Below are 26,593 nucleotides of genomic sequence, written 5' to 3'. Positions count from 1 at the left end.
CTGGTCGGTAGCCGGGACTGGGAGAGCAAGGCGTGGTCGTAAACGAGTCGTAAGCCAGAACGGGAGAGTAGACGTAGTCAGGGACAAAAAGAGGTCGTACGCCGGAAGGGGAGAGCAGACGTAGTCAGGATCAAAACAGGTCGTAGCCGGAGACAGACGGGAGCAAAAACGGGACAGGTGGGAGTCAGGGTCGAAAAAGGCTTGCCTGGTATATACTGAGGTTCACAGACGGACTGACACCAGACGACTGACAGGACTGGGTTCAAATAGTGACAGGGAGCCAATCAGAAGCCGCGGTGGTTGGCGCCAAATGCGCGGGCACAGGTGATTCACATCAAGTAATCATGGCAGTTTCTTTTGTGTTTAAATATAAAAATGTCTCCTGAATTAATTTCGGCGGAATGCATGTGTTTTCATTCTCCTGAATTAAAGGAATTTAGGAGATAATTATTCCACACCAAGGATAAGTGGCAAATATACAAACAGATGAACTGCTCTGAGAAAGGTTAGCCTAAGTCATTACTTGTAGCAGATGCTGCCGCTCAAGGATGGGGGGAGGGGCCCAAGTCGTTCGTTCCTCGAAATTACATTAGCAAGTTTGCATTTTCTAACAAGTTTTCTTCTCCATTATAAGAAAAATGCTCGGCGATGACCTTGAGAACGTAATTGGAGAAAGGGGGGAGGAACTGGGATGAACGGGGTGGAGGGAAATGGGAATGAGCTGGGTGGTTGTGGGAGGATTCAATTATTTGGGTGTGAAAGTGGCTGAAAGAAAGATAGGTAAAGGTGGACATGTCTGAGATGAATATCTTCAATTAGGGTTCTTTTAAAATGACACCTTCATCCATTACTTGTCCTGAAATCTGTTGAACGTCATCTATATGAAAATTTCTAATTGAGCTTTAATGAGCTGGGCTGGTATGCATTGGATAGGTTAACCCAAGGGCAGATAGTAGAGGTACAATCAACGCCTCGTCGCTCTTCTCCACCTAATAACTTTTACTTCATAAGAAAAGCCATCTCCCTTGCGTCAAATTTATATCTGTTTGACGTCTATAGCATAGATCTCCAACATTCCAAAAAAATGAGTCCAAGGAAGATGACTGAAAGTGAACAAAAAGCACCCATTTTCTTCATTTGTTTACTCAACTTTTCTCTAAGAAAGACAAAAAGAAGGGAAAATGTTTAAATAAATAAAGAAGAAAAAAAGGAAAACGGTAATGAACAGAGAAGTAGAAGAAAATAAAGCAAAACAAGAAAAAGAAAAAAAGAGAAAAGAGAAACAATAAAGTAATTTAAGAGAAAAAGGACAGAAAACGAAAAAAAGCAAATTTTCTCTTTTTTTTCTTTTTAATTTTTATTGTTATGTTATTTCTCCTTTTTTATTTTCCTTTTTATCTTGAGTTTTACTTTTTGTTCTGTTACATTTTTTTTCATTTTTCTCTATTTTTCATTTTTTTTTCATTATTTTAATTTCTTGTTTCTCTTCTTTCATTTTGGTCACCCTGAGTCTCCGTATTTTGCCTTTTTCTGTTGTGCTTTTAGCACTCGTTTTGGGTTGAGACGACACTATACAGAAATATATACCGGAAACCTAATCCACACTGTCCCTTTAATTATCAAATTAAGGCAGGGGCCTAAAACTATCATCCTAGGGGCCTCATCTGACCCACAGACCACTGGTTTGGGACTCCTGAGCTTTAAGGTATCTACCGTGTTTAGTTCCCGTTAAAATTTGAAATGATTATTTTACAGTACAATAGTTATTTGTGATAAATAAATACAAACCAATTATACAGTGCTTGTTTGGTTTGTTCTATGGTTTGAGTGTGTAATTGTGTTAAATTGTGCAAACATGTATCATTAAATGAAGGTTTCTACTTTATGGATTTCGCCTATCATGTAAACGTAATCGAAAACACAAAAAAAACCCTCATGATGTCCTCATCATACCCCCGAGGAAAACTTTTAAAGCATATTTTTCAATTTTCATCTTTTTTGAGGTCCAAACAATGTACGAACGTTCTTCCTCGATCGAGTTGGAATCCACCCAAGCGCGGCGCCGTAATCGAGCGCAATGATGATAAAGGGAAAAATAAATATTTTGGACTCTGCACTGCAGGGTCTCCGCATTCATGCAATTACATACTGGTGCAAGACCTCAAATCGATTGCTTTATATTCCTTTGCGCTCTCATTCCACCTGGAGAAATCCCTTTTCATCACACAGCAGTTTGTGCACGTGTGTGTTTGCAACATATCGAGCTGCTTCCCATATTAGGGTTCACGTGACACAGGTTTTAAGGTATTACACTTCATTCCTCATTTCTCTTCGGGACGAGTCCCCATGCTGTCAGCGTATGGTGCGCACGATGATTAATGGGCCAAGATAATGGGGGGGTTTACAGTAGACCCCCAGGATACGACATTGATCTGTTCTGAGGTAGAGATCGCCAAATGAAATTGTCTTATAGAGAGGCGATAAAAACCTTTGAGAATGGGTAATTAATGCCCCAGTACCCCAAACAAAAACATTAAAATGACAAAATACTATATATTAAGTACTACTTCTGGACAATATGTTTGTATATTACAATACAATATTATAAATGCTCAAGCAAGAGAAAAAAATTGAATTATATTTACATTTAGTGTGACGTGAGCTGGTATAGTGGAGTAGCTAGTGGATGCCAAAGAGCGGGGGAAGACAGAGTACAAAATTAAACTGATCCAAGGTGGTGGGGAAACAGAGCGCAGAGGTTGTTTATTTGGACGGGGTCCATTACACAGGAAGTCAGGTAGCCAGGCATTAATCATAGCAAATGATGCAGGCATAGGGTCAGTGTTTCATTGAGTTCAAATACTGAGGGCAACAGTCCCAAGAGTTTGTTAGGCAGTACTCGTGATCTGGAAGGGCAGGCAAGGGTTCGATGCACTGGAATGACAAAATGCTGAGACAAGACCATTAGGACATCACATAAAGCCAACGTACTAGCACAGAGCCAAGGAAACAGAGTGTTTAAATAATGAAGAGGGAGACGTGTGATTGGGAATAAGGGAAAGAGAGAAAGAGAAAACCAAACCTGAGTGATGGATTGTGATAAAAAAACGTTGACTTGTGATGATTGTTATACCCTTAAAAGCCGTTATTGCTTTAATCACCTCCTTATTCTTAATGTCCTGATCCTCAATTGGTTTCGGCCATATTGCTAAATGAGGGTAGCAATACGTGTGCTCCTTTGTATTACTTGATACCCGCAAGCCTTATTTCCACGGTTATCACATTTTTGCTTCTCCCTTTAACATTATTGCAAGTCTTGAGACCCATAATGAATACATATTTAATAATAAGATTCTGAACCGAATGAAGACAGAGATAGACATCCTGGGAAGTATTTCAGCCGATAGTATTTCAGAATTATCATGATGTGGTTACACAAACCAATTGCAGATCAGCTATTTATATGAAGTCATCCAATCAATAGCAGACAGCTTTTAAATTGTATCCCATATTTTCCGAACTATAAGGCGCACTGGATTATAAGACGCACCCTACAAAAATGGTGTTTTGTCTAATATTTTTCACATTTAAAGGACACAGGACTTTAAGGTGCATGGAATTAAAAATAAAGTGAGAACTACCGTATTCTATTGAATACACTTATGCTATATATTAGCAAAATTATCAATCAGCCGCTAAATGACCACAATCAAAGTCATTGGATGCAACGGGAATCGAACTGGGGTTGCGGCGGGTTGAGTGCCGATACCCAACGACTGAAAAAGCACTACTGAAAAATATATCATAGTAAAATACATTCAAATGTATCTCATTATTACACTAGTTGTACTCACAGTACCAGAAACTAATGTTAGGGAATGGAGAAAATAAATATGTTTTGATAGAGATAGATGGAGTAATGAGGGAAACAACTCTTTGGTGCAATTTACGATGGACCTTGCGTTTTTGGATACCTTTCCGGATGTTTTCTCCATTCTCTTACATATGATATTGCAATTACTGATGGTGTAGTTTTACAGTTTTTGCACTCTCACCATTGTGACCCAGGTTCAAATCCCGTTGCATACAATGTTTTGCTATTCTTAGTTAGCAATGTTTTTCGATTGATCAATCATTGCACTCACAGTGTTCTCGTTTGCCCGCGTCCGTGCGTCCTAGACGCATTATTTTTGTGGGGACGCATCGTGTCAAATCAACGTGCGTCCCCGGGACGCAACCTTTTTAACACAAAAGATTTACCGCACTCCAAACCTTTCGTCAGGCAGATCCGCCATTGTTGTTTTTGTCTCGCGGTTCGAGTTTTCGTCTGCACGCCGATCTCGAGTTCGAGTTGGGTAGTGAAAGTCCGTCTTTTTTTAGAGAATCGGCTTTTTCGGCTCAACTCATTAAAGAGCCGGCTCTCAAACGGCTCACTTGCTTTGATGCATTATATTACGAATTATTATGTTGTATAAAGAAGTTAAGAAAAAAAGGAAGTATAAAAGGAGAAAATGAAAAAAGACAGGTTTGTTGTAATCCCTTTTAATCAGTATATTACCAACAATAGTTTAATGCAGAAAATGAATTCATAATTTGAATAAGAAAATGTATTAGTCTACTTAATTATATTTGCATGTATTTTTTCCCTCTACAGTGAACGTCCAAGCGACTTTATTTTTAAACTTTTTTTATAATAAACCTCATTCGTGTCGAGCAACTCAGTGTCTCACAACAAAATGTTCATTAACAATATATATGATATAAGGAAACACATGTACAATATAAAATGTTAAACTACATAAATAAACATGTTTGAAAAAAAAAGGATTTTTTTGTATTTTGTAAGGGAAAATACGACAGTTTGCAAGGGCATGGAGTACACAATACTACACTATATGCATTTCCTATATTATCCACTGTATTTTTTGCACAACAGGTTATAAAACACACTTTCAAATTTGTAGCCAATTTTGGGTTTTTAGGTGCACTTTATAGTCCGGAAATTACGGTACATTTTTGTACGCGCGAAATAATGTGTCGTTGTTGTTGTATGGAGCGGCCGAAATACATCATATTGTACACAGTGAATTTAAAACGTCGTAAGGTGGGGTCTCCGTATCCCGGGGGTCTACTGAGTCATGTCTGAATAAAACCATCATTGGCAAGGTTGCATGAACAGACACAGAAGAAGAACCACTGGAAGCTTCCAGATTCTCAGCACTCTATGAAATGGAGCCATTTAGAGGGTGGGTGATGGGAAGGGTGAGGATGTGGGAGGAGGTGAATGCTCGGATTGCCGGATTAAGGAGGAGGGGGGTGTATTCAGGCATTCAAAACACGCTCTCCCCAGTTCCCGCCTATTTCAAGGTGCCCTCAGCGCATGACCACATGCATTCCTTGGAGTTCGTACAGGTGCTTAAAATCTTGAATTGTAATGTTGTGTTTTCAACGATTGAAAAGTTCTTGGATTTTGGGTGAAGTGCTTGTAAATGCTAGGAAATCTTGCCATCTTTTTCAACAAGTCTACTTAAAATGAGGATGACACTGCTCTCTCGTGGCTCTGCCTTGATATTGCATTTCTTCTCCCCTTGTGATTAACTGCAGCTGGCATTAGTTTGTATAGACTTGTCATGCGACGTATGATGCACCTAAACAGGGCAATACGAAGAAAATATTTAGACATGTTTTGTTCAGTATTACTCAAGATCTAAAAATTATAGGTCTTGATAAATGCACACACAAGATGAAAATAGACATATGGAAATTGCAGAAATATTTTGTGGATCTGTGAAATACATGATTTACACCAAATGTATTATTATTATGATGGTACTGAAAAAATCGAATAATTTGCGTTGAAACCCATAGAATTAGTTATGGCAAATTGAAGCCCCATAAAGCAGTGAAGCCCTACCAGGAGGAGGACCCAGATGCATGACGTTTCTCACACAAGTTTTATTTTACGGGAAATGGGGCAGTCGTGCATGTTAACCCAAACGCCGGTGGTTCGGCGATTATTGGGCTGAAGACGTAAGGCAGCAGTCTGGCGTGGAATGACAGGATGCCAGAGGCCGACGATACCATTTGCACGAGCAGTTATCGGACAGATGGGGTCGATACCGGACAGGACGGGACAGACAGGATTAATATCAGGCACTGGAGACTGGAGTCCGATAACAAGCAGGACGAGATAGACGGAAACGATACCAGACACTGGAGACCGATATTTAACAGGACAAAATAGACGGGAATGATACCGGACAGGAAACACAAGCAGGGACCGGAGAGAGTCAAAACCTACGTCTTGCGGGTTCAGAGGTTTGTTGACGGACTGACAAAGGGTGAGTAAGAGTACTGAGCTTAAATAGAAGGGAAGCCAATCAGTCAACGAGCCGCAGCTGGTGCCAAACGGGGGGGCCAATTGGGTGCCATGGGCAACTGTGACAGCTTTGCACACATATAGGGGCTTGAAATGATTCATATCCTCTACTACGCTATCATGTGGACAGTTAATTTTCTTGGTGCATGCAATAAAATGTTGTGTAAATCGTACTCTGAATACAAAAAATATATATATTGAGGAGTTTTTACCTTATTTGTTCTGTTGCTTTGTCCATGTTTGTGTTTCTGCTTATTATTTGTAGTTTTTGGACTCAAGCAGTTTGCTTTTTTCGAAAATGTTACTTTCACGTCGGGCGCGGTTGCCATGGCGCCCAGTCGGTCTCATCCGGGTGTCGCTGGATTCTGGTGCGGTTGAGGCTGAGGCGCATTGACTAATTCCTTTTTGGAGTACTTAAATGCGTTCCTTCTAACTGTACTCTGCCTGAGTGTTTGTTAGAGCGTCTGTGAGATTTCTGCACGTTCTGTTTTACTCTACAAGCTCGGTGGCCTGGGGGTATGGCGCCCACCCCGAGACTGGGAGGTTGTGGTTCAAGCCTCGGCCGAGTCATATCTGAGACTTAAAAATTGGTATCTGTTGCCTCCCTGCTTGGCGTTCAGCATTAGGGGTTGGAATTGGGGGGTTTGGTCACCTAATGACTCCCAACACCTCAGTTGGGTTGAGGGAGGGGGCTGGGAATCCCCTCCTCTAAATCAATCTCCCAAAAAAGAGTCAGAAATGACTAGCCACCTCCCACTAGGGGATATGGCTGTGGTATATATAATATACATAATCTGTTTGACTCTGAGAAATGCCTAGTCTGTAAATTTGCCAGCGTTTGATCCTGTTTTTTCTTTTGAGTGGGTTTCTAATCCACTCCTGCGACCATCGATTCCCGGATCGATTGTGCGCCCTCCTCCTCTTTCCCCAATAAATTGTGAGTACGTCTACGCGAATGGGTCCTCTTTTCCTGTTTCCCGCTCCGCTTCGTGACAGTTACCTGATTTTGAAAATTCTCACATGGTACTGATGAAGCAGGAGCGCATAGAAATGAGAGAGCAAGTTTGTACAATAGGATGCGGATATTTCCGTGATACCCAGTACTGAAGGGGATTTTAGACTCTTAGGATGTTTGGCGATCCGAGATACTTTTGCACTTCAACGGTGACCTTTGTGGTTCTGTGTTGATGGATTGAGGCTTCAAAATGCTGGCACAGTGTGCTTCCTAGCGAAGGGAAATCCATAGCCTTTCTTTCACGCTTTTGTCTCGAACTACACACAAAACTAGCGAATCGTTTCCTGAATCAGTCACCAGGTACACCCGATTTGCGAGGCTTCAAATGTAACCCCTTAGGCCATCAACACACGCATCGACTCGCCGTTCGTGAACCACTCATGACCGATTGATCAATTATTAAAACGATCGTTAGTTGCAGCCCTATTATGAACTCCGATCTGTTCCTGCATGGTCAAGCCAACGTCCAATATTGCATGGAGGACATTAAAACAAGCTTTAAGTTAAAAAGAGCAAAATCAATCCCACAGGTAAAAACAGATTGATAAAATGGAAGGAAAGAAGTGAAGTCGTCTTTCGAGTTGTTTTTTGTTCTTATTCTGCATGCAGATAAATTTGCTCAGACATTATTAAATATGTTTTACATTTTTTGTAAATGTTTGTTAAAATGTAAAAATGTCAATGATAATTGGCAAAAGTATCAAGACAACCAATTTCAAAATAGAGAAAGGAAGAAAATATAGGCCATATGGTTTTAAATATGTTTTGCATTCTATGAATGTTTTTGTACGATTAGAAAGATTATCCTGCATATTCTTCTTCTTTTTATTTTTTATCCTCATCTTACTCTTTTTTAAGGTAAATTAATTAATGAATTTTCTTATTTTACTAAAAAATGGAGTTAAAATAAAACTTAAAACAGACACATGAACTCATATGACTGTTGGTTAAATATATGTATTTTATTTTACTATATTGAATTAATTTGTGTCCATCTATCAATTAATTTTCTTCCGCTTATCTGGAGTTGGGTCGCCTAGACCTCCCTGTCCCCAGCCACTTCATCCAGCCCATCTGATGGGGATATAAAAAAATATATATACAAATAAAAAAAATCATTTATATATTTTTTTTTTTAAATTAAAGGTGGCCTATTCTTAAAATTTGCCTAGATAATATCACAGATATAATTCCTCTTGTTTTTTTTTTATTATTTGAAAAAAAAAAAACAATACAGTAAAATGATACTTAATAAGATGAAATGTTTCGGGAAAAAAAAAAGAAAATGTTCTGATTATTATTATTTTTTTTTATTTCAATAACATAATTTTTAGATATCAGTCATCAGTCATCTGGAATCACTTAATTTAAAAGCTAAAAATCAGGTTAGAAATCTCGGGGTAATAATGGACTCAGAACTTTAACAGCCACATTAAATGCATAACATCATCGGCCTTTTACCATCTCAAAAACATTGCCAGAATCAAAGGTTTACTGTCTAAACCAGACTTAGAGAAACATATCCATGCATTTATCTCTAGCAGGTTAGACTACTGTAACAGCCTTCTGACTGGACTTTCTAAACGAACTGTAAAACAGCTGCAGAACATCCAGAACGTTGCTGCTCGGGTCCTGACTAGAACCAGGAAGTACGACCATATTAGTCCTGTGCTCAAGTCTCTGCACTGGCTTCCTGTCGCTCGGAGAATAGACTTTAAAACAGCTCTGCTGGTGTATAAGTCTCTTCATGGTCTAGCACCAAAGTACATCTGTGACATGTTGGTCCCATATAAACCATCTCGGACCCTGAGAACCTCAGGGACAGGCTTTCTGCTGGTGCTCAGAGCCAGGACTAAACAGGGTGAAGCTGCGTTTCAGTTCCATGCAGCTAAACTCTGGAATAGTCTTCCTGATGACGTCAGACAGGCGTCTACTCTGGATAATTGATAAAGAATATAGAACAATAAACCTCTACAAAACCCCCACAATGTTTAAGTCCAGGCTGAAAACAGCTCTGTTCAACTGTGCATACAACTGAAAGGGTCCTATCTGCACTCTTCACTTTTACCTTATTTGAATTCATTGATTTTATTATGTTTTATCTGTGGTTTTAATGCATTTCAAAAAACACATTCTACATTTTCAATGTCTTATATTCTGAAATTTTTGTAAAGCACTTTGAATTGCCTTGTGTATGAATTGTGCTATACAAATAAACTTGCCTTGCCTAGATACTTTTGCTCATTATAAATTTATTCTTTTAGATATATAGTTGAAATATTTATGTATTTGTAAGTATTTTTTGTAATAGAATACAAAGTTAAATGTATAGAATAATTAAAAATAATAATAAAAGTGTCATGATTACTGATGTGACTCACCTGCCGCGGTTTCTTATTGGCTCCCTGTCCCTATTTAGACCCAGTCCTGTCAATCCCCTGTTGTCAGTCCATCTGCGAACCTCAGTGAACACTAGGCAAGCCTTTTTCAACCCTGACTCCCACCTGTCCCGTTTTTTGCTCCCGTCTGTCCTCGGCTTCGACCCGTTTTGATCCTGACCACGTCTTCTCTCCCGTCTCGGCTTACAACCCCTTTTTGTCCCTGAATATGTCTTCTCTCCCGTTCTCTTTCCTCTTATAAAACTTGTGAGAAACATAACGCAAGTGGGTCCTGTTTCCGTTCTGGTCCTGACAAAAAGAGAAGCAATACATAAATAAATGAATATTATATAGATGGAAAAATACATGCAAGAATAATACTTAGAATAATTATGAATGTGCCGCTGGAAGACAATATTTTTTTCCAGTGTAAAATAAAATTGTGATGGGGAAAATACATCAGATTCTTCTGACATTTTTTCCTACTGTTTCCCTCGCAGATAACAGTCTTTCGCATGGGGTCCGACGGTCATCAGGACATTGACCTGGCCATCCTCACGGCACTACTAAAAGGTAGGTGCTTGTTTGTGTGTGTGCTCAAGTAGAAATCCAAGTGAAGTGGCTTTCATGTTTTCCTCCAGGGAACTTGTTATTGGCCATACCGCTTCTCGGGGTGAAGGAGACAGATGACTGCAAAAAAACGTTGCCTTTATCGAGTCTTTTAAACGGGGACGAGGATAGCTTAGTGCTTTTTATAAATCATATTCCAAGACAGTTGAGTAACTCCCCACTATTGCCCCGCAGGCTCGCCCATCTTGACAGGGAATCGGGTATCCATCCACTCGGCGACATAGTAACTTTGTTTATGTATCGATCGGATGTCTTTCTAAGCGGATAAACGGCACTAGATGCCGGTTCACCTGCACGGAAGGGGGGTCGGTAGGGGCCGCCGGGATTAGACCGCACATGCACACGCAACTCGAGCATAACAAAGCGATGTAATAAAAAGCAATCCTCTTTTGGTCCTGCCAAGTTCACTTTGCTGTCAGCCCGCTCTCGAAGTCCGATCATACATTGTTTATGTAGCGCACTTGGGATTGAATGTATGGCTCTACCAGTTTGTCGGTGAGGTTTGTTTCAAGAAGCTTTGTTACACTGTTTTTCCGTTTTTCTTTCATCGCCGTGATGTTTCGTTTTGTGGAATGCTCTTCCACCTGAGATTCGATCTGTAACCTCAGTGGAAATGTTTAAATCTAAGCTTAAAACACACTTCTATCATTTGCCCTCATGTAGGTTTTAGATCAGGAGATGGTGTCATAATAGACTCTTTGTGATTAAGAGCTATACAAATAAACATGACTTGACTTGACATGTCGAAGTGTCCTTGGGCAAGACACTGAATCCCTAATGCCTCCGATAGCAGGTAGTTGCCTTGCATGACTTGACTTGACTTGACTTTTGGTTTTGGGGTGATTGACTCATGAAGGGGCAAGCAAAAAAGAGAGTGTTTACTGACAAAAGGGAGTACTCAGTTACAAACGCAAAATAATGAAGTGTCCCCCAAAAAGTCCCCCCAAACAATGTCTAAAGTCCAAGGCCAAAACCAATTTTGGAGAATGCAAGGAATAAAGTAACAAACAACAAGTGGGACCTAAACCAATAACAACATGTCCAGGCAAGAAACCAGAAACAAAAGAAATTAGACCTGGAATGTAAATGACCAGACCATATGTGCTGCCCTAAATATCCTTAAAAAGGTTGGGGACAATCATTGACAGATGTGTGGATATTGGATAGACCTGTGCACTGTTCCAAACTCCCTTAGTGCCCCCTGAAGGAAGTAGGTGCACGAGACCTTAACATAACCTCTGCATTAGACGACCCAAAAGAAAAAAAAAAGTTATGGAGGCTGCAGCAACGGGATGGACAAACCCACTCTTGAGACAAAAGCTAATTCTTCAGCGCACACATTTTACCTCACTGTGTGATATTGGATGATTTGATAAAATGTTTAAAGTAAAAATAAACCCAGCGCCTGTGTCCCTCATCAATATAAATTTATCTCCCTCTGGCAGTTACTTAAGAGTGTTGAGGCCCATTTTGACTGTCTTTTTCTTTAATAATGGTTTCAAAACAATGTACGAGCAAAGTTCTTTTGTAAAATTGTCACAAAATACTGCAAACGAGAGGGATACTCAAGGTATTTACCTTGGGTACGGACGGCGTTATGTGATAGAGAAGGGAGTGCGTGTATACCTCCGCCTCTCCCTACTGCTCAACCGATCAAAATGCTCTGGGTGCTTTGCAGGAGTTTTCAGGGGTTTACAGTTTGTTTTGTGGGTTTCCATCATGAAGCGTCTCTACAGTGAACATACATATTTAATGGGCTTCCATAAAATGATTTCTCAGCAATGTATAGCCAAAACAGTGTCTGTCTGACTGTAAACTATAGTTCAGACTGTGTCCTGTATGTACTGGATCGAACCCTTTCACCTATTTACATTGCTTCAACTTTGCGTGTTCAACAATTCACTCACACTCAACTCAATTCATATTTGGAATGACGCAGAGCAGATTTGCCTTAACTAAATTTTATCTGTGGTACTTCTGAAAAGAGCCATAACTGGCTCGTGAGCCATAGGCTCCAGACCCCTGTTAAAGTGCAATACTGTAGTAGAACTTTCAACGTATCAGGAGCATGTTTGTAGTGTTTATCGTCATAATACAAAAGTGCACAGGATTGGACGGATTATTTTTCCAATTGAAGAAAGTGAGTTAGAAAGCAGCTGGCTAGCTTCACACTACCCTTGGGTATCCTCATGTCGAGCCGAGTCTCCACAATGATGTAAATACATTCATCCGATATGTAGCAGTTTCCCATGAGTTGTAGCTCCTGGTCATCCTTGTTATGGGTATTGGATCGAATGTTGGTGAGATACAGGCTCGGCGGGGGTGGCTTGTTACATAGCCTAGGTATAGCAGCAGGACGGACCTGCAGCACCGCTATTGCCTTCTCCTGACACAACCACAGTCTCCTACCCGACCTGATAACAATCCACGGAGCACCCACTGGTGATCAGCATTTCTTTGTGCTCTTTTCGTCAGAATCCGATTTAATGGATGAATTTATTTACAATGACACGAGCCTTTTAAAGCTAGCTGGCCCCGTTTGTTTTGCCTGGACCAATTGACTTGTGCGCCCTCCCCACTGTTTGACTGACAACATACACCTGCCCAGCACAACCCACACAAACAGTCACCCCTATCCAACATACACACATAAATCAGCCTCTGTGATAGCATTTGCTGTTTGCTGTCTGCTTTAAAACACAATGCATGTTACAATTCAATTCAAAATCTACATGCAGTGAACTAGCAATAACCAGAGCTTGAAGTAACGAGGGTTCTCTTTATTTTGAATTGAAATGTAAGAAAAAGCAGAAGTATTTCAGCATAACATCATTACACATGCTCGTTTTCCTCCGGTGATCGCTGACTATAAAATGTGTAAAGGTTTTTAGTATAAAGTGATCCCGCTGCCACTGTCACACTGCCTAGGAGTATCTGACATCTTGCCTGAAGCATGACAAACAATTCTGGGCCAGGTGGGAAGAGAGCAAACAAGAGATTGTGAGTTAAAAGAAGTACCCCCAACAATGCTGAAAAATTGATGTCCTCTGACTGGGTGGGTGAATATCAAGAGGATTCGCTCCATAAAGATCATTTGCTGTTGTTTAGCCTCTGCAGAGGAGCACTAGAAGGTTGTATGCCTTGAATAAAACAGGACCACCCTGCACTCTAACGCACACAAATCTCCAGTAAAGTGCTTATTAGCGATCTCGGCCTCTTATTAGCGAGGCTCCATCTGAAATCGCAGCATGGGGCTCCCGTAATGCTTGCACGGGCCTTCAAGTCGGAGCACTTCGGAGAGGGATTATTCTGTTCGGCTCATTGAATATTCTCGCATAAATGCTGAAAGATCTGAAGCGTTTAAATCACAGCAGGAGGATTTCTTTTATGTCACCGTGCTTTAAATGTATATGGATGGGGGTGCATGGAAGGAGCTACCCTATCAGTTTTTTTGTAACTTTGTTTTTTAACATACAACAAACAAAACATTTCAGTGTTGGGGAACATCTACCATGATCAAGTCATTTTCAGTGTCCAGTCTTCATTGTTCGTTTTTTTTATGGTCTGTTTCCCAATTTGCCCTTGAATTGGGTCTCCTGTCTTCTTTTTTTTACATGTTGTCCTCTCCGTTATGAATAATTCCTTTAGAGAGCACACCCACTGCTCCGCGGTTTGAGAATTGGAGTCGAATAGTACAGAGACCGCTTGTTTTTTGCATGTTGAACATTTTTAGACTCTCTGCCACCAGAAAAAAAGGTTTGGCACCCAGCACCTAATTTGATTTAAAAGATAAAGAAATAATTGATCAACTTTCTGGATCATTTATAATGTATTACAGAAGATCCCAGTTGATCCAACTTTAATAGTTGTGTTGCTTTAATCGCCTCAGTATTCCGAATGGTTGTCCTGATGGTCGAATGGTTATGGCCATATTCGTTAGCCATGGCAGCAATTGGTTTGCCTTCATTTTTCTGGATAATCGTGAGATTAATTTCCATGTTTATTACATTTTTGCTTTTCCCTTTAGCACCACTACCTTGGGACCCATACAAAACAAACAGAGTACAAAAATTACAGTATTATATTGGTGAATTGCTGATTATGTTCAAAGCACACACGATTCTGAACCAAATGAGGAGCAAACATGCGATCATTTTTGGTAGAGCGTTTAGCCGATATGATACCGGCATCTTCATGATGCAACCAATAGCATACCAGCATCTTACTTGACGTCGACCAAAAGCAGAATGACATACTGGAGCTGAGACTCGACGTGCACATTGATTATGGACACTCGAAATATGTTGTTCATGTCATATAGTGAGACTAAGAAAACGTCTTATTCCACTTCGTAACATCAAAACAACATAAGGTGGGGATGGCTTATCCTGGGGTTTACTGTAATTTCTTGGTGTGACATTTTCTTACTAATGCCAAAGGGATATGTCCCCTGGCAGTGGGATTGTTGTTGTCACCCAGCGTGGCAAACGTCTTGCATACCAATCCCTTCTTCCATCGGCTGCCGGCAAACCAGCTCATTAGGGCTGCTTTCATGGTGGATTCAGACAATCTTTAGGGGAAGAGTTGTCAGGACATTGTTATGCAATTGATGAACCCTCAGCCCTCCTCTCCTGCTTGGCTATTCAACATTCAAAGGTTCGAGTTTCTTTGCTGTCAATGTGCAAGTCGTACCACTGAATTCAAGACCGCCACCTTATTCAAACCGAGCCTAAAAGGAAAAGTCTAGAATCTAGTTTGCCTAAAAACAAAGAGCTGTTGTATGTTACAACCTGAAATTACCGTTTTGTGATCAGTTCTAGAAAGGACACAGTATTACAATGTAATTGTGTGTTGCCCCCCCAAAATGCATCTGAATCATGTCCTCCCTCAGGTGCCAATGCTTCAGCCCCTGACCAGTTGAGTTTGGCTCTGGCGTGGAACCGGGTTGACATCGCCCGCAGTCAGATTTTCATCTATGGACAACAGTGGCCTGTAAGGAAACCGAAAACACACCTTGTTTTGTCCTTGATTTCCCAACTGTACCTCAAATAATTCACCTTGTTGTTACAACAACAAATTCAGTCTCAGTGAAACCTTTGAAATCAATGGGGGGAGAACTACTACATGAATTAAATGTTTTATAAACAAGGGTTAGAATGGGCGCTTGGCATCATTGAGAATGATCAAATTTCAATTTTGAGTTTTCAAGGATTGAAAAGTGCTTACATTTTGGGTGAAGTGCTTTTAAATGCTTAAGATTGTTGCCATGTTTCACAACAAGCCAGCCCTCACTTGGGAGTGAGTAAAGGGTCAACATCAGCAGCTTTAGTATCAACTGGGGTGCATTAATTCAAGTGCTACTGATCGCTGTAGTGCCGCATTCTCCGCTGAGAGTTGCGCAAAAGGTTGGATGTTGCAATCGCACTCTTTAACGTTATCTTCAAGCACAACTCTCGTTTCAAGTCTTAAAGTGCATGGAGAGACGTTTCTTTTAAGAGTTACAGTATTTGATACCCAATAGATACTTCATCTAATGAGATTTAAGCATGCATTGGTTTAGAACACTGTTCTCTGGTGGCTTTGCTTTGACCTTGCATTTCTTCCCTTGTGAACAACGGCAGCTTTTGATAGTTTTTATGGCAGTGTGTGCTACACCTAAACAGGGCACTATGAAATGTGTATTAGAGTAAGAATCTGCATCAATTATAGACCTTGATTATGGGCCAGGCAAAAACAAATTTGGTAGCGTTTCCCAGTAGCAAATTGTAATGGGAAGAACTTCCTGCAACTTAAAATGTAAAAAATAAATATAACATTTTACCCAACACCTATATGGGGAGAGATTTTAATATTTACACACATAGTTCTAGAATTATATTTGAGATGAGCTCAAGATCTAAAAAAATAATCTATATTGACAAATGCACGCAAAATTCAATGTTGCCTATGTAAACTCGCAGATATTATTGATCTACGAAATACACAATTTGATTCATGCCTTGTTATTATTTTTAATTTTAATTGTAATGGAGCAAGTGGTAAAATTGCTTCAAACGTCCTTAAAAAGTGCTTGAATTGGGCCATGAAATGGGTGTACAAACCCTGTATTGTGATTTTGATAACCAAGGTTCTCATAGAAAATGTGTCAAGTGACTGTTTTGAGGTAAATCCAATGAGTATATTAAATAATGATAATATGATGTAATTGGTTTATTCAACTATTATTATGTTGCAATCACTTGGTTTCCTGAATGTATTACTTTAAAATGGGTTAGACAGTCAAGTAGACGCGGCCAAGAGGACCTCTGAACAGACGGGGAAAAATGGCAATAAATCTGGGAAACATTAAGCACTACTAGTGGTTAATTAAACTAATGCATGTAGCCGCTCTGCTAACATCACTTCATCTCCTCAGGTTGGCTCCCTGGAACAAGCCATGCTGGACGCCTTAGTTCTGGACCGTGTGGACTTTGTCAAGCTTCTGATAGAAAATGGAGTCAGCATGCACCGTTTCCTGACCTTGTCGAGGCTGGAGGAACTCTACAACACGGTAAGGACGCCATCTGGGCCTCGCCCCTTGTTACTTCAGTTTCAACTTGGACTTTCAACTTTATTGTCAAATATCTTCTATGCACAACATACAGCACAGATGAAATTACTTCCTTTTTCCTGCATGCAAATATGCATAAGACACAATACAAATAAAACAACATCGGCAAGGTAAACAAAACTAAAAAAAGGACTCCAGTTAAAAACAAATGAAGTTTAAAATAAAAATTATGCCAATTATAGCAAGAATATAAATAGAGCAGTTTAGCATTGATTTGGCAGAAGTCAGGAAGGGAGGCGGGTGGGTGTAGGGCAAGGGCAGCCTGGTTGAAGAAGCTGTCCTTAAGCCTGCTGGTTCTGGCTCTGACACTCTTCATTTCTCAAGAGGCTGTCACATGGGTGGGTGGAGTTGCCTGCAATCCTGGTGACTTTGAGGGTTATAGATGTGCAGAAGGGTCGTGAAGGGGTCACCAATGGCTTTTTATGCTGTTTTCACGATATGCAGCTCGTCTGGATACTCTCAATGGTGCCTCAATAGCATGAGAGCATGGTGTGGGTCAGCACACTTGCTCTACTGACATTGATGGGCTTTTTTGGCCAGGAATGTGATGATATGGCTCCAGGATAGGTCACCCAGGTACATCATACTGCTCACCATTTCCACCGCAGCACCGTCAATCGTAAGTGGGGACATGCTCAACAACAATCTCGTTGGTCTTGTCCACATTCAGGTGGAGATTTTTGTCATATCACCTATGAGCCAGTCTGCCCACTTCACTCCTGTTGGTTGTCTTGTCGCTGTTGTTAATGAGACCCACCACAGTTTTGCTGTCTGTAAACTTATCAAAGAGGTTGGAGTTGGATGCTAGATGCAGTCGTTGGTCAGCCGAATGAAGAAGAGGGGAAGCATCACCCAACCCTGAGGGACTCTTGTGTTAATTATGAGGCTGCTGAAGGTGTTGCTGCCGAGCCGAACGGCCTGTGGTCTTCCTGTGAGGAAGTAGAGCAACCAATTACACAGGGAGGTGTAATTCTTAGCCGATCCAGTTTATGGATGAACTGATTATATTATTAAATGCTGAGCTGGAGTCAATGAACAGTATTGTGACATGGGGGTCTTTGGACTCGAGGTTGGTAAGGGCTGACGTTTGTGTTTTAAGTTTGCTTCTTTTCCATTGCAGAGGCACGGCCCGTCCAACACGCTTTACCACCTCGTCAGGGACGTCAAAAAGGTGAGAGCATCGCCACCGTCACTTCTAAAGCACAGCCTATGGGAATGTTGGCTGGAACGTCATTGTGTATTAAAAACCACACGGAGCTTCTTTTTGATTTGCGGCGTGTTGTTTGTTTTGGCTCGTCCTCTAGTCGCTCCTAACCGCAAATAGAGGCTGGCTGTTCTCTTTCAGCTGGAGCTGCAGGGCTGCAGTAGCTGCGTAGAAGCTGTGCATGACTCTCATCCCCGTGTCGACTTCCATTTACTCCTTCACTATTTACTCCGTTCTTTCTCGAAGGCACACAGCCCCATTGGAAACAAACACTCCTTGCATTAAACAGCCTTTTATTTGCAGGCTTTGAATTTGAGAAAACAGCTGTGGAGCTGCTGTGAGGCTGAGAAGGAATAACCTCAATGTTTTTGTGTTTTATTTTTATTGTTTTATTGTGAAGTGAAAATGCGCACCCTGCCTCATTTGTGATTTGTTTGTTTTTTTGCATCGCTGCCATATTGATTTCATCGTATAGATGATGAAATGTTTTCCGACGCCATTTGCATTCCCGACTGGAACCTTAAGAAAAGAGCTTTACATTCCGCCGCTGCCAATTTGGAGCCAGCCCTCACTTGGGAGTGAGTAAAGGGTCGACATCAGCAGCTTTAGTATCAACTGGGGTGCATTAATTCAAGCGCTACTGATCGCTGTAGTGCCGCATTCTCCGCTGGGAGTTGCGCAAAAGGTTGGATGTTGCAATCACACTCTTTAACGTTATCTTCAAGCACAACTCTCGTTTCAAGTCTTAAAGTGCATGGAGAGGCGTTTCTTTTAAGAGTTACAGTATTTGATACCCAATAGATTCTTCCTCTAATGGGATTTAAGCATGCATTGGTTTAGAACTTGCAGTGTTGACAAGGCAAACTAAAAGGGCTTTAATTAAAGCACATATAAAATCATCAAAATCATCATAAATTCACTTTATGTTTAGTATGGATGGCTTGGTGGATATTTACAGTCCGATTTTTATTTTAGTAGGGATGAATAATATATAATATTTAACATATATAATTGAGTTTAGTTGAGTTTAACTTACTTTTGGAAGATGAGCTTCAACATTTAGGCGACTTCCTCCTCCGCGGTAAAAAGTGGGCAAAAAAAAGTGATCCAAACATTTTCTCAACAGCGTCATGCTTCCATATTCCACTTATATTTCAAATGAAACGGCTCGCCTCCTCTTTACACCTTAAACCAGCCATATTTAATGGATGTTCGAGATATTAAACAATAAAAAAAAAATTATTAACGCGCTGGGGATACAGTATACAGTAGAATGTTTTACACACGAACTAGGAAGTAGAAGCCGGATTTCTTCTTTGGGGTGGATTCTGGGATGACCTCTCACAGCGCCACCACACGCCACTAGCGGTAGAAAGAAGCACTACAGTACTTCCCTCTACTTGAAAAAAGGCGCACACAATACAAATTCTAATTTACAGCAATGTTCGGATATTTTTCGACATTCCGAAAAAAATGCTTGGATCTATTGTTTTTCGTAAGTTGAATGGTCGTAAGTAGGGGAGGGTCTGTATTGCCAAAAACGACAACGTCTCCTTTTCCTCCGAATAACTTTAGCCAATAGTGACTGATTAAAATTATGATTGACACATTATTTAACCTGTGAAAATCTGAATAAATCGATATGAAGATCTCCCTAAATTAAGTGTCCATAAGACCACTAGTAATTCTTTTTTACACATCATTGTTACGCTCAAGTGTGCAATATAGTGATGGAGGCTCAAAGATAATTCAAAAGTTTACAACTCTTTCACAATGTATAAAAAAATGTCCAAAGTAAAATAAATATTCGCAGTTGTTAGAAAAATGCGAAAATTACATTGTTTACGTTTTTACATTGTGATCAAATTTGACAAGTTACCAGGTAAGGCTTCAAGCTCTAAGTCTCATCTGTTTTGGGAGTTCAAATGTCAATGGTCTGCATTTATATAGCGCTTTTCAAGTCAATAAAGACCTCCCAAAGCACTTTACAATTTGCTTCACTCTTTTCCCTTTTACACACTAACTAACCGATAGCAGCGTCAGCCATGCAAGGCAACTACCTGCTATCGGAGGCATTAGGGATTCAGTGTCTTGCCCAAAGACAATTCGACATGTCAACTCAAGTCAAGTCAAGTCATGTTTTTTTTGCATAGCCCTTAATCACAAAGAGTCTCAAAGGGCTGCACAGATCAAAGACTATTGCAAACTACAGACTATTATGACACCATCCCCTCATCTAAAACCTACATGAGGGCAAATAATACACAGATATTGTCAACATAAAATATAGGTTATGCATATGCTATAGCATAGTAGTGTGTTTCAAGCTTAGATTTAAACATTTCCACTGAGGTTGCAGATCGAATCTCAGGGGGAAGAGCATTCCACAGCACCAGAGCCCGAATGGAGAACGCTCTCGACCCTGCGGACCTCTTATTGTCTCTTGGGGTCACTAGTAGACCAGCATTTTCAGAGCGAAGGCTCTGGACTGGAAAAATGGGGGAAATTAAATCTGAAAGACATGAGGGAGCAAGTCCATGCATGATTTTGTATAATACCTACAAAACCTTAAAATCACATCTTAAGGTACCAGGGAGAAAATGCAGGTTGTCTAAAATCGGGGTCATGTGATCAAACTTTCTTGTCTTAGTTAAAAGCCTCGCTGCAGCATTTTGTACTAGCTGAAGGCTCTTGATTTTGGACTTCGGGAGACCGGAGAGTAGTGCATCGAGACGGGAGGTAACAAACGCATTCATTATAATCTTCGCATCTGAATGAGACAACACGGAGGAGCCGGGAATCAGAGCATGCGACCTCTTGATCCTAAGACGAGCGCTCTACTTCCTGAGCCGCCCCAGAGGGAATTTGACAGAAGCGTGAACGGGTAACAGTATTGTTATTATTTTATTTATTTGTTTTTTCATAAAATTACTTATATAATAATTACCCACATATTATGTAGCCCCAGGAAATCGTCACTCTAAAGACAGCTTTCTCCAGATACTGATGAAATAATTGCTGCTGTGTTATATTACTTTAGAAAGCCCGAGGACAAAGTACATTCAGTCAGATCCAATGTTTCCACCTTCACAGCTCTTTTGAATAAACCTGGTTTCTCTTAGAAAGGTAATGGAGTTAAGACAAAAACACTTGCTGTCTTGCTTGGTTAGTGACAAGGACATAGATGCAAGAGCGGAAGTCTCTGTTTATACATCACTGTCAGCGTAAGTACATAGTTTTATTTTTTTTTGGGGGGGGCATCTTAAATTGGCGATTGAACTTGATTTTTTTCATGCAATTGTTTGGTTTATCTCGGCTTCAGAAATGATCTATTTTTCTACTGCTCAATAGTGGTACAAGATAGGGATACAAGAATACTATTGAGTTGATAATGGCAAAATACAGCACAATTTGCTATAGTTTACTACAGCAGTTTATAAAAAAAATAATGAAATATGCATTTTCGATGAAAACTCCAAAAGTTGAGAAAGAAATAACAAAGAAAAAAAACAAGCAATGTTCATTTGTAACCCTCTAATAGGTTGTCTTGGTTTAAAGCCAATGGCTGTTTTCTAGTGCATCTAAAATATAGAGGAATTGATCAATATTGCAGTTTCTTCAAATAATAACATTGTTGAAGAAACACTTCCAACCTAAAAATGGAGTTGATAAATGCTACCTGGAATTACTTTTCCAAATCAGAAAATTATTTTCAACCATTCAAAAGTATACTTTTCAATATTTAACAGCTCTGGAAATATGGCGTCACAGTTATTGGGCCAGGTAGGAAAAAAAAATACTGTTATATTCAATCAACCAACACTACAAGTCAACCAAAAGACTCTAAGCATTTATGTTCCTCATTGGAATATAGTAGTAGCACAACTTGGTCGTGTCTTCTCTCAACCTCTCCATAATGTGCGCAAGGCACCGCTGATGTGTTAAAAATTGTGCAAGCGTTTACAATATGTTCCTTATGAGAATACATGATGATTTTTCTATAAGTAATTCCACAGCTTTGTCGTATCTCTTCTCTACCTCTCTGCAATGTGAACAAGGCACCAGTGATTTGGTCGTTTCTTCTCTCTACTATGTAATATGCACAAAGCAGCACCAATTTGTTAAAAAGATTCTAATCATGATAATATGTGTTATGGTCTACTGTTCCTCTCTCTACCAGAGCACATCTAATCAGTTTGTAATTAGGGGTAGGTTTGGGGTAATTCTTCCCAGTACAAACTGATTAGCCTCCCCTCTTGTGAAGCGCACCACCCCCTAACATGATTAGTATGTTTTTCTTTTCTACAAGTAGTACAGCTACTTGCTTGTGTCTCCCCTCCCCTGCAAGTCACGCCGATTTGTTAGCTAGATTGTAAGCATTACAGTATGTTTCAAATTAGAATTTATGATGATTTTCAATAGAAGTAGTAGGACAAATTGGTCGTGTGTCATGAACCAGAACAGGATCAGAACCCAAACGCGTGACTTTACTCACACAAGCCTTTTATTTTACAGGAAATGGGGAGTCATGCACATTAGGCAGCAGTCTGGTGTGAAATTATAGGAAGCCTGAGGCTGACGAGATTGATACCAATTGCCCGAGTTGATATCGCACAGATGGGGTCGATACCGGACAGGATGGACAGGATAGATAATGAAACAGAATATCGAAAATAAACAGGACAAACTAGACGGGAACGAAAAGTGGAGAGAATAATAAACAGGACAAAGATAAACAGGAACAATACGGCACAGGAAATACAAATAGGAAAACAGAACCAAGTCAAAACCCTCGTCTTGCGGGGCAGAGGTTCGTTGACGGACTGACAAAGGAAAAATGGGAGCACTGAGCTTAAATAGACGGAAAACTGATCTGTCAATGGCGCCGCACGGGCGGGGCCAATTGGTCGCCATAGCAACCGTGACATCCTGTCTTTCTGCGTAATGTGCACAAACTAGTGCTATTTTTTTCTAGAAATATTATTGTTTCGCATCAGAATACATGATTATTTTTCTCTACAAGTAGTCGCACAACTTGGTCCTGTCTTTCTCTCTACCTCTCTGTAATATTCATTAGGCACCGCCAACTTGTTAGAAAGATTCTAATCAAAATAGTATGGTCCTCATTAGAATATGTGATGATTTTCCGTAGAAGTAGTACTGTAAGTTAGTCGTGTTTTCTCTTTACCTCACTTTAATGTGTGCAAGGCACGGCGATTTTAAGCATTAAAATATGTTCCTGGGTAGAGTTCACAATGATTTTCTATAGAAGTAGTAGCACAACTTGATCTTATTTGTCTGAAACAGAACAGATGGTAGACCCAAACGCGTAACAGCTCACACAAAGGCTTATTGGATAATCGAGGAAGTCAGGTGCGGGGAAACAAACACCAGCGATTCGGTGCTCGCAAAACAGGTCAAGTAGCCAGGGCGGGAGATCGGAGCGTGGTCAATGGGCAAAACAGGTCGAGTAGTCAGAGCAGGAGATCGGAGCGTGGTTGGTCGGCAAAATCAGGTCACTAGCCGCAGCGGGAGATTCGAGCGTTGTTGAAGGAAGGGAAAAGTCAGGGAGCCAGAGACGAAGTGCTTGCCTTGCGTATGCGGAGGTTCGCTGACGGACTGACAAAGAGTGAATGAACTACTGAGTTTAAATAGGAGGGGAACCTATCAGGTAACAGGCAGCAGATGGCGCCAAACAATGAGTAATCATGACAGTATCTCTTCTCTACCTCTCCATAATGTGAGCAAGGCTCCAGCAATTTGTTAGAAAGGTTCTTAGCATTTATAGTAAGTTCCTCATTAGAATACATTTTCTTTAGGAGTAGAAGCACAACTATGTTGTGTCTCCTCTTTACCTCTCTGTAATGTGTGCAAGGCACCACGATTTCCTAATAAGATTCTATGCATCAGTGTGTTCCTCATTAGTGTATATGATGAGTTTCTCTAGAAGGAATAGCATATAATCTGTCTACCTCTGTTTAATATACACAAGGCATTTCCTATTTGTTAGAAAGAGTGTAAGCATCACAGTGTATATTCCACATTAGAATATGATGATCTTCCAAAGAAGTAGTAACACAACTCGGTCAGTTCTCTCCTCTACCTCTACGAAATGAGCACTGACAGTTAGTAAGAAAGAGACCTGAGCAGTGTTCCCTCTAAGCTGCGTGCGTGCGCAGTTGCGCACTGCTCGTACATTCTCAGCGCACAAGAAAATCTAGCCAGCGCACAAAAATGAGGGCTCAAAATTACTAATTAAGAAGCGACTTAAGTCCAAGTTACAGTGCATGTAGGTAAAAATACAAGGGTTCCCCTGGCGTTGTGTCTTAAATGTGGTATTTTGAAGTCGAGTCGATTTAGAGCAAAGTTTAGTTAAGTTAGTAGAGTTTGTCGAGAACCGGCTTCTTCGGCTCGGCTCACTAAAAGGCTCTTTCTTTTGGGTCCTAAACGGCTCTTCCGGTTGTTTTTGCTTCTATAATCCCAACATGACCAAATATTATGTAAAATTATGCACAAAATGACTTAAAGGAAGGGGGGAATAGAACAAAAAAGAAAATAATACCAAAGTGAAAAAGTAGTGAAAAGCTGAGAAAAAAAGAAACAAAAGGAAGAGAAAAAAGAAGGAAAAATTTAGAAAAGATCCGGAAAAAAAGAAAAGAAAGAAATGTAGGAAAAAAGTAAATAAAGAACAAAAAGAAAAAAGTAACAGTTTAGAAAAAATAAACACAATGAGATTTGTTTAAGGGAATTTAAAAAAAGTAGAAAAAGAAACACAGAAAAAAGAAGAAAAAGTTTGTGTTGCATTCAAATAATTTCCAATTATATCAAGTGAATCTTGTTGCCAACATTGTACTTCCACTAAAAAATGTGATTAAGTACAGTTCTGTATCTTACAACCGACTAAATAAGCCCCCATGTGTTAATATTATGCGACAAAATATATCAGGAAATAAAAAGAAATGGATATCTTGTGAAAGAATTGTAAGAACAAACGACGTTTGTAGGCCGTACAACCTTTGCAATAGTACATGAGTCAATTCATTCAAAAGAGAAAAATAATTTTGCATTGCCGGAAAAGTTTTGGACATGTTTGATAATTAATTATTTTGCCAAACTTGGGATTATGGTTGCTCACTGTTGTTTCAAGCGTTGCTCACCGACTTTGTGTGAACGCCCAGACCTGTGGAAAATTAGAGGGAACATTTTACCTGAGTATTTACAGTGTGTTCCTCATTAGAAAATATGATAATTTTCTCTCTGTAATGTTTGCAAGGAATACCTTGGTTTAGTATGTAAGTTTTGCTCTGCACCGCACCACATCTGATTTGGTGACGGTTACTTTTTAACGACAACCCCCAGATTGAGTCCCCACACTCTGTGCTTTTCTATTTGATGATCTTTGGATCCCAGAGCAGGTGTTCTTCTGGTAACTGTTGGGAAAAGTTGCTCGGGTGTGAGATGCCGCCCTAATCATTACAGGGTGAAAAAGCTCAGTCACAAGCTCACAGATTGCCTCTGCCAGCTGCAGCCGCTCAAGCAAAAACCGACTTCCAGTACAAGTAAATGAACAAAGACATTTAGAACGTCGCCAGATCCCAGCAGCTAAGCTAACCTGTCTGTTTAGATTCTGGATTTTTGTTCCTCAAAGGATGCAAGAAAATTCTATCCCCGCAGATGAGAAACATTGAATTGGCAGGGTCCCGTTCGTTTGTATGTGTAAAAATACAGGAAGTACATTTTGTTAACTCTGGTCTTGTTGGAATTACGGGAGGCAGACCCAAGCACGGACACACAAGCCGAATGACCAAGAGTTAATTAGCGGGGAAGGTTATTAACAAAAAGCGCTCCGCACACGGGAGGAAGGGAGAAAACAATAAACACAATACGTAGTCCGGAAAAACTCAGGGCTGGCAATGTTCAGGAAGTCCAGGGTGATTGAAATGCTCGAAATTTCATTTTGTATTTTCAAAGATTAAAAAGTGATTGAAGTCTGAATTTCTCTCTTTTTTATGGCAATATATATTTTATAATCTGGCTTTTTTAGGAAGGAGTGGATTTGTTGTTATTTTTCTTATTTATTTCACCGGACATTTTGTTGATACCTATATTTCATGTTGATGATGTCTGTGTATTGTCTGTACAGCCTTTTGAGACTTCTTGTGATTAAGGGCTATACAAATAAACATGACTTGACCAATGTTCCCTCTAATCTTCCACGGGTCTGAGCGTTCACGCAAAGTTGGTGAGCTACGCTTGAAACAACAGTAAGCAACAGCAATTCCAAGTGTGGCAACTAAATAATTATCAAACCTGTCCAAAACTTGACATCAAGTTACATTTTGCGGAGTTTCTGGCAATGCAAAAGTATTTTCCTCTT

The 26,593-nt window shown here is 40.2% G+C and overlaps 1 protein-coding gene across 3 annotated transcripts in view; it reads left to right on the top strand.

Moving 5' to 3' along the window:
* trpm3 (transient receptor potential cation channel, subfamily M, member 3) overlaps nucleotides 1-26,593 on the top strand; it is a 231,293-nt gene that overhangs the window by 142,712 nt on the left and 61,988 nt on the right. For all 3 annotated transcript variants that reach the window (XM_088336427.1, XM_088336426.1, XM_088336428.1), the window contains exons 9-12: nucleotides 10,273-10,345; nucleotides 15,294-15,394; nucleotides 16,818-16,952; nucleotides 18,133-18,183. In XM_088336427.1, coding sequence (XP_088192553.1) covers nucleotides 10,273-10,345; nucleotides 15,294-15,394; nucleotides 16,818-16,952; nucleotides 18,133-18,183 — 360 coding nt within the window. The remainder of the gene's footprint in view (nucleotides 1-10,272; nucleotides 10,346-15,293; nucleotides 15,395-16,817; nucleotides 16,953-18,132; nucleotides 18,184-26,593) is intronic.

This window comes from Urocampus carinirostris, chromosome 5 (assembly GCF_059441175.1).
Source record: "Urocampus carinirostris isolate Australia breed hairy pipefish chromosome 5, RoL_Ucar_1.0, whole genome shotgun sequence".
Taxonomy (NCBI): domain Eukaryota; kingdom Metazoa; phylum Chordata; class Actinopteri; order Syngnathiformes; family Syngnathidae; genus Urocampus; species Urocampus carinirostris.
This window is presented reverse-complemented; position numbering and strand designations above follow the sequence as displayed.